This window comes from Dendrobates tinctorius, unplaced genomic scaffold, assembly GCF_039654945.1.
Source record: "Dendrobates tinctorius isolate UK_male_01 unplaced genomic scaffold, ASM3965494v1 ptg000120l, whole genome shotgun sequence".
NCBI classification, from domain to species: domain Eukaryota; kingdom Metazoa; phylum Chordata; class Amphibia; order Anura; family Dendrobatidae; genus Dendrobates; species Dendrobates tinctorius.
In genome coordinates this window covers 45,930,030-45,943,182 of record NW_027361788.1, presented here as the reverse complement: position 1 = coordinate 45,943,182, position 13,153 = coordinate 45,930,030, and the positions used below count along the sequence as shown (strand labels likewise).

At 44.2% G+C, this 13,153-nt stretch overlaps 1 protein-coding gene across 1 annotated transcript; it reads right to left on the bottom strand.

Annotated features, from left to right (window-relative positions):
* Positions 1 to 352: 352 nt before the first annotated feature.
* ELK1 (ETS transcription factor ELK1) lies at positions 353 to 12,776 on the bottom strand. Its single transcript, XM_073541359.1, has 6 exons — positions 12,316 to 12,776; positions 11,798 to 12,006; positions 9,063 to 9,494; positions 8,161 to 8,571; positions 2,393 to 2,494; positions 353 to 1,527 (listed from the first exon to the last, which is right to left on the bottom strand). Exons 1-6 carry the CDS (start codon positions 12,419 to 12,421, stop codon positions 1,429 to 1,431), a joined length of 1,359 nt encoding a protein of 452 aa, XP_073397460.1. The 5' UTR covers positions 12,422 to 12,776; the 3' UTR covers positions 353 to 1,428.
* Positions 12,777 to 13,153: the final 377 nt, after the last annotated feature.

Genomic DNA, 13,153 nt, shown 5'->3' with positions numbered 1-13,153 from the left:
CGGGGAAAGTGTGGGCAGAAAATGAGGTGTAATAAGTATTTCACCTCTGACAATCAGAGCCCCACCGACCCGTCGATTAAAAACAGATAAAAAACACAACTGTTGACCCTTTTTGGTTGCCCACCGCCATTCTAGTCTACTCTGATTCAGTACATGCATCAGTTACCCACGTAACCTAAAAAAAGGTGGAGGGGCACCAGAAAAAACGAATTCTGAACAACAAAAACTTATGGCAGGTATGATAAAAGTAAACTGGAAAAAAAAGGTAGCAACATAAAGTCTAAATATAGTCTTGTGTTCATTGGTGGCTGAATTTTCTGCTGCTCGAGAAGGAGGTGAGGACACAAGTGGGTAAATGTGTGAGAGACTCTGTGTTCTAGAATCACGGGAACAATAATAAGAAAGATTTTCACACTCCTGAAATAAAGAGATCAGCGGCGTCTGTACGACAATGCAAAAGAGAGCGCCGGCAGACCGCCTGTGCTAAGTGCTATCGCCAGGATCCTGGGCATCCAGAGGAAAGTGGACACGTCTTCCAAAGGCAGGGACATTCACTGAAAACCAAATGTCCTAAAAAAGGTGGAGGTCAACCATCATCTCCAATCCAGCATAACCTCATTTTATCTTTACGAACCGTCCATCATTGCAACCAGCTGGATGTTCTTGAGATGATCACCTCTTACCTCTTTCAGAAGTTTGGTCGACACATCGATGACCGCCCCACCATCACCTGCATAGAATCAGGTTCTTCTCCCATGTATGAAAATAATGAAATCGATTTTTTTCAAAAACATCTTCAAATGTGAAGATCCTACATCCTCAAAAAATGTAGCCAAGTTGAAGGTTCCAAGGTGATGGCCGATTTCGACAACACGACTATGGAAATGGCACCCAATTGACAAGACCTCCCCTAGTGGTGATAAGACATATTAAGAGTTGGATATTCTGATGACCGTGAGATATTGGTAACATCATTCACTTCTTCTTGAAGGATCTGCGCTCACTGAAGGAGGGGGATATTTAGACTCTAGTTTGTGAGTCTCTCTAAAGTTCTCCACCACACTTGACGGCCTTGGACTTGGCGGTGATACCCTCTTCAGGGGTACATGGAGGCTTGTCTTCATGAAAGAGAACACTGCAATAAAGATTCCTTTAGGAGACCCGACATTACTTAGTAACCAGCCACCATGGCTGGAGGAACGTCGTCTATGTGGTGGGACGCACACTGGACTTCATGTCCATGGTGGGTTTTCTTTACAGCTGAAGAACTGACCTAAGAAACCCCCCCGTGCTGTGTGTACGTAGATATAACAAGACAAAAATATACATCTCTGTCAACAAGTAAGAGACACCCCAAGGATGATCCTGTGAACAGACAAGGTATAATGTCTTTGTGGAGAACTTGAAGATCACAGCTCTGTGGGTTCCTTATGGCTTCTGAGGTCCAGGCGAGAGGACAACAGGGGTGGAAAGTCCGTCAACGCTGAGTGTTGGAACGTGGATCTGGTTGCTTCCATTTGTTGGGAACTAGGAGTGAAAAAAAAAGAATGGGATAATGAGAGGGTGTCATAGGCAATAAGCCCAGTTGTCTTCTCAGCTTGAAATTCCCTTGAGTAGGAGGAACTATTGAGGGATCGTCAGTCACCATCTTTGAACTAGAACTCATTTAATATTTTTACCATATACCTTGTCTCGCTCTCGCCCAAAAATCTGCCTAACTCTCAAAGCCTATACACCATTCAGGAGTCAGGGATTAGTGGGCCTCCATTGTCAAAGCTTATTGGGACCCATCGATGCCTAGTATTTGTCTAGGCTTCAGATCCAGCATCTCCCAGGACTCTTAAGCTGGGTAGCCCTTACAGAATGGGGGGTTATTGGCAGATCACTGGGATGGACACCAATAAGTTGATAATGTGCACCATTTAAAGAGTTTGTCCACTACTCAACATCAAATCAGCAATGGTCCAACACTCAGCAACTTCACCAATCAGCTGTTCGCAGCTTCCGCAGCAGCCAGTTGTAACATAAACTGTGCAGTGGCCATTATGATGAACTGCAGCTGAGATCCTATTGAAGTTAATGGGAACTGATTTGTAGTACCTGAGAACGACCACTACATGGTGTACAGAGCTATGATGTTCACTGTCTACATCTGACCCACAGCGGTAGATGAAAACAGCTGATTGATGGGGTGCTAAGTGTCGCACCCCTACTGATGAGATATTGATGAGACAACCTCAGGATAAATCATTACTATCTAAATACTGGACAATCCCTTTTAGTACTTAGTCCTTAGGTTTCCAATTTATTTTCCCTCCCAGCCTTGGCTCTCCTACATGTTGGGAAACTCAATGGTCTATATAGAAATCAGAAACACAAAGACTGATATTACCTGGAAGGACAATTTTGCCGGACTTCGGGGAGCTATGGGGCTGAGCGTGCTCCAGAAATGGATAGAAGGGGGGAGGGAGCTTGGGGTGAGCAGTAGAGGCGTCTGGAAAAGAGATCAACAGGGACAAGTGACACGCGGCAGTGCACCGTCAGATCAGACTTACGGAAACAATGGCGCACCATCCGGCTGCCACATCTTGTGTGGTACATGGGATGCAGCCATTGTTTTCTGGATCGGGATCTCAGCTGCTGTAAATGATTATTCATGACAAGATCGGACAGCTGCAAAAAATCGGATATTTATCTTGAAAATCATTCAGAAGAGTCCCACAGATAATGTTCTGTCTCACCATATACATACAAAGGGCACATAGGGAAAATGAATGCAATGTAGTAAAGATCCACTATGGAGGAGCCACAATATATTGAGTGCATTTGATTCTGAAATCCTCTGTGCTGCCGAGAACTCTGCTCCTCCACTATCAGTATGTGCCCTCCTAGTTGTCCCTGCTTCACATCATGACACTACGCCTGTTATAGCCATGTCTTCACTGCCATCTTTCCATGAAAGACAGGTCACAGTTACCCACAGATCAAGCTACCCTCTCCTGAAATAATTTGTGCTACTGGGACTGTATTCCCTCTAATACAGTTGTGTCCAAAAGTATTGACACCCCTACAATTCTGTCAGATAATACTCAGTTTCTTCCTGAAAATGATTGCAAACACAAATTCTTTGGTATTAGTATCTTCATTTAATTTGTCTTAAATGAAAAAACACAAAAAGAATTGTCCTAAAGCCAAATTGGATATAATTCCACACCAAGCATAAAAAAGAGGGTGGACAAAAGTATTGGCACTGTTCGAAAAATCATGTGATGCTTCTCTAATTTGTGTAATTAACAGCACCTGTAACTTACCTGTGGCACCTAACAGGTGTTGGCAATAACTAAATCACACTTGCAGCCAGTTGACATGGATTAAAGTTGACTCAACCTCTGTCCTGTGTCCTTGTGTGTACCACATTGAGCATGGAGAAAAGAAAGAAGACCAAAGAACTGTCTGAGGACTTGAGAAACCAAACTGTGAGGAAGCATGAGCAATCTCAAGGCTACAAGTCCATCTCCAAAGACCTGAATGTTCCTGTGTCTACTGTGCGCACTGTCATCAAGAAGTTTAAAGCCCATGGCACTGTGGCTAACCTCCCTAGATGTGGACGGAAAAGAAAAATTGACAAGAGATTTCAACGCAAGATTGTGCGGATGTTGGATAAAGAACCTCGACTAACATCTAAACAAGTTCAAGCTGCCCTGCAGTCCGAAAGTACAACAGTGTCAACCCATACTATCCGTCGGCGTCTGAATGAAAAGGGACTGTATGGTAGGAGACCCAGGAAGATCCCACTTCTTACCCCGAGACATAAAAAAGCCAGGCTGGAGTTTGCCAAAACTTACCTGAAAAAGCCTAAAACGTTTTGGAAAATTGTTCTCTGGTCAGATGAGACAAAAGTAGACCTTTTTGGGCAAAGGCATCAACATAGGGTTTACAGAAAAAAAAGAGGCATTCAAAGGTCCCTACAGTCAAACATGGCGGAGGTTCCCTGATGTTTTGGGGTTGCTTTGCTGCCTCTGGCACTGGAATGCTTGACCGTGTGCATGGCATTATGAAGTTTGAAGACTACCAACAAATTTTGCAGCATAATGTAGGGCCCAGTGTGAGAAAGCTGGGTCTCCCTCAGAGGTCATGGGTCTTCCAGCAGGACAATGGCCCAAAACACACTTCAAAAAGCACTAGAAAATGGTTTGAGAGAAAGCACTGGAGACTTCTAAGATGGCCAGCAATGAGTCCAGACCTGAATCCCATAGAACACCTGTGGAGAGATCTAAAAATGGCAGTTTGGAGAAGGCACCCTTCAAATATCAGGGACCTGGAGCAGTTTGCCAAAGAAGAATGGTCTAAAATTCCAGCAGAGCATTGTAAGAAACTCATTGATGGTTACCAGAAGCGGTTGGTCGCAGTTATTTTGGCTAAAGGTTGTGCAACCAAGTATCAGGCTGAGGGTGCCAATACTTTTGTCTGGCCCATTTTTGGAGTTTTGTGTGAAATGATCAATGTTTTGCTTTTTGCTTCATTCTCTTTTGTGTTTTTTCATTTAAGACAAATTAAATGAAGATAATAATACCAAAGAATTTATGTTTGCAATCATTTTCAGGAAGAAACTGAGTATTATCTGACAGAATTGCAGGGGTGTCAATACTTTTGGCCACAACTGTATCAGATTATGATCTCCATCTCGTCTTGATTACTTGTCTTTGTTATATGCAGCCGAGCCCTCATTAACATCATCAAATGCGTGGTCAATACACTGCCTACAGTAGTCTCTTGAAATACTCTGTGCTGGCCAAGCTCCATCCACCAACAGTATGTGATAAGATCAGAAAGTTCTCCCAAAATAGTCTGTGCTCCTGGGTACCATGCATCTCATAGTTTGTTTTAGAGCACTAAGTATTTGTAAGTGATTTGACTCAGTAGAAACAACTAGAAATTATACATTACTTATCCTGTACTGATCCTGAGTTACATGTTGCACTCCCTATTCTGCTGGTGCAGTCACTGTTTACATACATTACATTACTGATCCTGAGTTACATCCTGTATTATACCACAGAGCTGCACTCACTATTCTGCTGGTGCAGTCACTGTGTACATACATTACATTACTGATCCTGAGTTACATCCTGTATTATACCCCAGAGCTGCACTCTCTCTGTTCTGCTGGTGGAGTCACTGTGTACATACATTACATTACTGATCCTGTACTGATCCTGAGTTACATCCTGTATTATACTCCAGAGGTGCACTCACTATTCTGCTGGGGCAGTCACTGTGTACGTACATTACATTACTGATCCTGTACTGATCCTGAGTTACATCCTGTATTATACTCCAGAGCTGCACTCACTATTCTGCTGGTGCAGTCTCTGTGTACATACATTACATTATTGATCCTGTACTGATCCTGAGTTAAATCATGTATTATACTCCAGAGCTGCACTCACTATTCTGCTGGTGGAATCACTGTGTACATACATTACTTTACTGATCCTGAGTTACATCCTATATTATACTCCAGAGCTGCACTCACTATTCTGCTGGTGCAATCACTGTGTACATACATTACATTACTTATCCTGTACTGATTCTGAGTTACATCCTGTATTATACTCCAGAGCTGCACTCACTATTCTGCTGATGCAGTCACTATGTACATACATTACATTACTTATCCTGTACTGATCCTGAGTTACATCCTGTATTATACCCCAGAGCTGAACTCCCTATTCTGCTGGTGGAGTCACTGCGTACATACATTACATTGCTGATCCTGTACTGATTCTGACTTACATCCTGTATTATACTCCAGAGCTGCACTCACTATTCTGCTGGTGCAGTCACTGTGTACATACATTACATTACTGATCCTGCACTGATCCTGAATTACATCCAGTATTATACTCCAGAGCTGCACTCACTATTCTGCTGGTGTAGTCACTGTGTACATACATTACTGATCCTGAGTTACATCCTGTATTATACCCCAGAGCTGAACTCCCTATTCTGCTGGTGGCATAATTGGGTACATACATTACATTACTTATCCTGTACTGATCCTGAGTTACATCGTGTATTATACCCCAGAGCTGCACTCACTATTCTGCTGGTGGAGTCACTGGGTACATACATTACATTACTGATCCTGTACTGATTCTGAGTTACATCCTGTGTTATACTCCAGAGCTATACTCACTATTCTGCTGGTGCAGTCACTGCGTACATACATTTCATTACTGATCCTGAGTTACATCCTGTATTATACCCCAGAGCTGCACTCACTAATCTGCTGGTGGAGTCACTGTGTACATACATTACATTACTTATCCTGTACTGATCCAAAGTTACATCCTGTATTATACCCCAGAGCTGCACTCACTATTCTGCTGGTGCAGTCACTGTGTACATACATTACATTACTGATCCTGCACTGATCCTGAGTTACATCCTGTATTATACTCCAGAGCTGCACTCACTATTCTGCTGGTGCAGTCACTGTGTACGTATATTACTGATCCTGAGTTACATCCTGTATTATACTCCAGAGCTGCACTCACTATTCTGCTGGTGCAGTCACTGTGTACATGCATTACATTACTGATCCTGAGTTACATCCTGTATTATACCCCAGAGCTCCACTCACTATTCTGCTGGTGTAGTCACTGTGTACATACATTACTGATCCTGAGTTACATCCTGTATTATACTCCAGAGCTGCACTCACTATTCTGCTGGTGCAGTCACTGTGTACATACATTACATTACTGATCCTGTACTGATCCTGAGTTACATCCTGTATTATACCCCAGAGCTGCACTCCCTATTCTGCTGATGCATTTACTGGGTACATACATTACATTACTTATCCTGTACTGATCCTGAGTTACTTTCTATACTCCAGAGCCGCACTCACTATTTAGCAGTTCGTTACTGGAAACAGAAAACTTTTTCACAGAGCCTCTCCTAGCAGCTTAAGGGCTTGTGCACACATTGCAGATTTAGTGCAGTTTTTGCGCATTTTTGCCATGCAGATTTGCAAGCAAAACCTGAAGAAATCCTGATGCCAGCAAAGTGAATGAGAAACCTTTAGTATCATGCACATGTTGCTTATTTGTGACTTGCGGATTTACTGGAGAAAATAATCTGCAGCACGTCAATTCTTTTTGTGTTTTTGCCCTGCGTTTTTCATTATTAACTTCATTCATCAGTCAAAAACACAGGGCAAAAAAGCATCAAAAACACGGCAAAAATGTGCGTTTTTGAAGCTGCGTTTTTCCTGCCAAGAGATGCAGAAATGGTGCAGAAATTTCTGCATCAACTTACTCAACGTGTGCACATAGCCCAAATGATCTACTATAGTATACAGGGAGGGAGCAGTTAGTTTCCCTTATATAAGACCATAAAGAGCCTGGTGTAATGATGACACTGAACAAGTACGAACTGCTGTTAGATTAAAGGGAATCTGTCACCCTTTTTATGCCCTATCAGCTGCCGGCATTGACATCAGGGGCTTATCTACAGGATTCTGTAATGCTGTTGATAAGCCCCCGATGTAACCTGAAAGATAAGAAAAACACGTTAGATTATACTCACTGGGGGGCAGGGGCGGTGGGTGTCGCGGTCCGGCTCCTCCCGTCTTCATACGATTCCGTCCTTTTCTTTTCTTCCTGTAGTAGCTCCGGCGCATGCGCACTGCTCTGCCCTGTTGAGGGCAGAGCAGAATACTGCAGTGCACAGGCGCCAGACCTGTCCCAGTGCCTGCGCATGCGCCGGAGCTACTACAGGAAGAAAAGAAAAGGACGGAATCGTATGAAGATGTGAGGCGCCGGACTGGACCGCCCCCTCCAGTGAGTATAATCTAACGTGTTTTTCTGATCTTTCAGGTTACATCAGGGGCTTATCTACAGCATTACAGAATGCTGTAGATAAGCCCCTGATGTCAGTGCCGGCCGCTGATAGGGCATAAAAAGGGTGACAGATTCCCTTTAAGCTCTCAAGAAAGCAGCATTGTGAATGCAGCTCTGGAGAATAATAGCTGCTAACTGATTTTTGTGATTCTGTGCTACTCAATAGAGCACCATCGCCCTATAAATTAGGGAATTTTCAGGATCATCTACCTTCTCCATAACCTCAGTTTTCTGGTTTAACCTTCCTTACCAGGGAATGAGAAGTGATGACAGAAGACGCGCTTCCAGGAGCCAGCAAGGAATTCACAGCAGCGTTCATCTTCTCTGGGCCGATCACAGAGGAGAATGGAATTTCTAAGTCCTTTGGCTTTTTCCCTTTCACGGGTAGTCCTCCTTCGGAAGAAGACACTGGAGAAGACCTGTCCTCCTTCTTCTCCTCGTCCTCCTGAGGATCTGTCTTCACCTTTACCTCCTCTTCCTTCTCTGGTGAGTTGATGACCACCAAAATCTCTTGAGATAGCGGCTGCTCAGAAGTTGAGGTCTTCAAATCTGGGAGAGAAGCAAGAAAGACCTGGGGTTCGGAGAGGTCCTCGACATCTGCGGAAGCGTCTTCAAAAGGATCCTCCACCTTAATGTCAGGAGTCGGTGGATCCACTGTGACCTAATTAGAAAAAAACACATGTGATGACACAAGTAGTTCAATTTCTTTATCTTCTCTACATCCCTATTTCAAGGAAGTGAAAGTCCAATGGGGCCAAATGACCAAATGGCCCATGTGGGTCAGCTCTACTTACAAGCTATGGCACATGTCCCTTATTAGTGGCGCTGTGGTTACATTAGAGGCAACAGTTGACTTATGGGGCAGACAGTGGTAATAGTCCCATCAGTGGTCCAAAAGGTCATTTGCCCCATAGAAGGAATCAAGTAAAGGGAGGAAGGATTTTGCATTTGGAGAACAGGTGCCAAAAAAGATTGGCCCCATCTTCAATGCCCTTTAGGATGAGCCCAATGTTCTTCTGCACTATAGAAGTAAGTTCCAACCCAGTTAGAAAGCATTAGGCGCCCGTTTCTACATGTAATGGGGTTTTCTTTTCTTTGTTTCCTCCCCCCGATATCTACTGCCTGTATCGGTCCCCTGTTTATGGACATTACATGGAGCTGCAGTTCCTTGGAGCTATGGATGTTGACTTCTAAGGAGAGATCTCCATCATCCTGCTCCACCACCTCATACGATGGGACGCCAATACTTTGACCTTTGGGCTCTGGAAGAGGCGGAGCTTCGGCTGGAAATGAGATATCCGGTTTGTTAGCCTTGGGCTGCGCACTGGGTGGAGCTTGCAGTGATTGGATGGTGAAGGTGGAGTACAGGCCGGAGCGCATGTACTCATTGCGGCTGGTCTTGGAGCTGCTCCTCACCATCTTGGGCACAAAGGGTGAGTTCTCCCCGGGTTTTGGGGTCGGGGTCAGTTCATTCACAGAGTCCCTAGATTTGGCATCTTCCTTGGAAGGTTCTCCGCTGCTGGGATCCGGGTAACACACAAACTTGTACACAAACTTTTGCCCACTCACTTTCTTGATAATGTTCTGAAAAGACAAAAATGAACTAAGTCAACATTTTACAAAAATTTCAAATGATGTGAAACGGTGGAAAAAAAAAGTGCAATTCCACCAGTTTTTTTTTCGTGGGGGGTTGTTCTTATGAGGTCACTGGGTGGTAGAAATGAGCTGGTAGTGTGATTCTCCGGGTCGGTACAATTTTGGCAATACCAAATTTGTAGAGACTTTTCCATTATTTTAGTGCCTTAAAAAAAAATTCCAATCTATGTAAAAAATAAAAATTAGCTTTGTACCTCCATTTTCCGAGCCCCGTAACGTTTTCATTTTTCCGTTGATGAAGCCGGGCGAGGGCTTGCTTCACAAGCTGACATTTTTATTGTCGCCATCTTGGGGTAGATATCTTTTCATGGTATCATTTTGTTGTGGTTTTTTTTTGCGGACTGAAAATTGGCAGTTCTAGTGTTCTGATGGGTTTTTTTTGCGCTTTTTACCATATGGATTAAATATTTTAGATTTTAATTATATTTTGATAAATCTGACTTTTACGGATACAGCGATACAGAATGTGCTTTTTTCTTCTGTATTTTTCGATGGGAATTAAGGGGGGGTCAAATGTTTCCTTCTTTTTTTAAAAACTTGCACTCTTTATTTTATGTTTTAGGACCTGTACCTAAATTTTTTGATCACTTGTTTAATTAATATTATAAAAATCATAGTCTCATAGTCACAGGAAAACCAAGATGGCGGTAGCGGTGGCCTTGGCAGTCCTTCATGCTACAGGGGTCAAGGGGGTACGAGTGTCGGCTACTTAATGCTGCTGTGAGAGATTGACAGCAGCATTTAAGTGGTTAAACAGCAACACAGCTGCCACCTGCCTTCTGTGGAGCCCGCTCCATACATTGGCATCTGTTCTGTGACAGATATATCCATCTTCCCCAGACCAGTTTTTCTAAAGGGGGCTGATACTTTTAGGAAGGGTGACCCTTAAGTAGTCAATGATTCATACATCATGTTTTCATGTTTTATTTTAGTATAAGTAATATTCCAGGGTTTTTTTTCTCATTCCTTAAAGAGAATGTGTCATGAAATGATGATATAAGATATTAATGATAACCTGTATGCCCACGGCCATGTTGTATGTGGTTGATCATATGCATTGCTTCACATGCTACAAGAGCTAATTGCCCAAAGCGCAGGTGGATGGAAAAATGTCTGGATATGTAGCTAATATTGGGCCCTTAAAAAAAGACAGGACCCAGCCTTGGCTACCTCCACCAATACTATACTATTGGCTGGTAACAATTTGGGCATTGTTTCCAAATGACCTAATGGTTTTGGAAAAGTATAGAGTGGGAACATATTACATCCCCTGGGGGAACCGTAATGGGGCCATGTTTGCCCAATTCTTTTATGTAAGCCACATTTAAACCATCAATGAACCCTCCATGTCACAAATGTAGAGATAGATGTAAAGTGTGGACACTGTAAACAACTCCCCATACCTCTGCTTCCTAGACCCCTATTGATGTAACATTGGAGGGTGGATATGTTTCATTTAGATATGAGAAATATCCCTGTTTGCATTGTCATCACTCTGTGTACCTTATTTAGCTGTCTCTATGCCCTCCTTGATATGGAGAGTTCATCGATGATTTACCCATTGCATACATAGAAGGGGAAAACATTTCCCCCATTACAATGCCCCGAGGAAAGAAAGCAATGCAATATGTTTCTATTCCATATTTTCCCTACCTTGACAAGGAGGGGTCATTGTTGATTTACACATTGCTTACACAGAAAGGAAAAGGACAATCATGGCCCCCATTACAGTGCCCCCAGGACTGAAGACCCCGGAATATGTTTTCACTCCACATTTTTCCAAAACCATTACAAATTAGAAACGAATCCTAAATTCATACCTGTAAGTGATAATGGAGTAAGTAATATGCTACGGCATTACCAGGCACAAAAGCTAGTTGAATGGCGGCCACAGTGTCGGACTGGGGTGCCAAGGGCCCACCAGTAACATTGACTTTGAGGGCCCACTTTTCACCTGCATACAAGTATTACACAAACCTGGTTCACAAATTTAAATATATCTCTATATAATAATAATAAAGAGAGTAGTTTGGTTAATGAATGAGATCCAGCTTTTTTCTGTACAGAGTGAATAAAGTTAATTTTGACAAGTACTGCACATACAGTAGGGTTGGGGGTCCACCAGGGGACTCCCCTGTTCCCCTATGGGCCAGTCCAAGCCTGGGCGGTCACCCAGCTTTCCCATGAAACAGTTGAAATTCATATATACCATGGAAAGCGTGCAGCCTCACCTTGTCGTAGTAATATCGCAGAGCCCGGCTCAGCTTGTCGTAATTCATGTTGGTCTTGTTTTTGCGCAGGCCCCATAGCCGTGCCACCTCCTCGGCGTCCAGCAGCTTGAACTCCCCATCGTTGGACGTCCAGGAGATGAGATGCCGGTGACTCTGCTCCTCCAGCAACTGCAGGAGAAACTGCCAGAGAGTCCCAGAAGGGTCCATCTCTGCTAGGACAAGGAGAAGCATGAGGCCGCACTGTAAGAATGCAACACAAACACGCATACGGGCGCCGGCGTTAACCATTAATAGGAGTGCAGCGACCAGTGGAAGAGACACATGTGGGTGGATGTTGGCGTGTTGTGGTCTCACCTGACTTCATGCTGTCACTTTACCCCACGGTACCATATGAATGCATGGCACTGAGAAGCAGTGGGTACAGCGTGGGAGGAGGGCACAGGTAGAACAACCACCTACATTCTTGCACCAGCACCCACCCACAGTCGCCAGCACCCCCACGTTTTTTGGCCTCCTACCTGTCTGCAGTCTCAGGCGCCTCTTCTCTCCAGAGAAGTCTTGCGGATCTGGTCGACTTTGCTCTTGAAGGGTTTTTGAGTGACGATCTGTCCCTGCGGCAACCATGAGGCTGCGGAGGATTCGGCATGGAACATGGTCCTGAATCTGCAGAGAGGCTAGAGGGAGAAGGGGGCAGATTTTTTGGCCTGGTTTAGATGGCAGCGCTCTGTTTTCCTGCCTCCCTCCCTCTTGTCTCCATCTCTCTCATACACTCTCCTCCGCCTCCTACTTGTTTTTCTTGTTTTTTTTTTCAATGTCTGCCCCTTTCCCCTACAACCAGCAGACACAGGAGAGAATCCTGCTCTACGTCAGAGGGAAGGAAAAGCGTGCTGAGGGGAGGAGAGGGGAGGTGACAGGGGAGGGGAGACTCCAGACATGGATGCTTGGGATGTGGGCACCGCAGATGTACAGTGCCTGCCGACCAGGGCCGGACTGGCAATCTGGCAATTCTGGCAAATGCCAGAAGGGCCTGTCTGGTAATGGGCTGCCTTGTCTGCTATGTTGTTAACAAAATTGGTGTTCTCAAGACACTCATACTGTTAAGAGTTGTAACAAAGGTATCATTAGAAATATTGGTCTTGTAGTAAATCTTCCTTTCCTCCATCCAGGGTAATATTAGTAATATATCCCATCTGGTGCTTGGGGACGGGGACAGCATGGACCTGTGTGATTTCAAATGCCAGGGCTGAATTTTAGCCCCAGGCCGTACCTGCCCGCCGACCTCCATACGCTGCCAGTCACATAACTGCTACTGGGAAAGCTGGGTGACAACCAATATGGCCGCCATTCTCACATCAT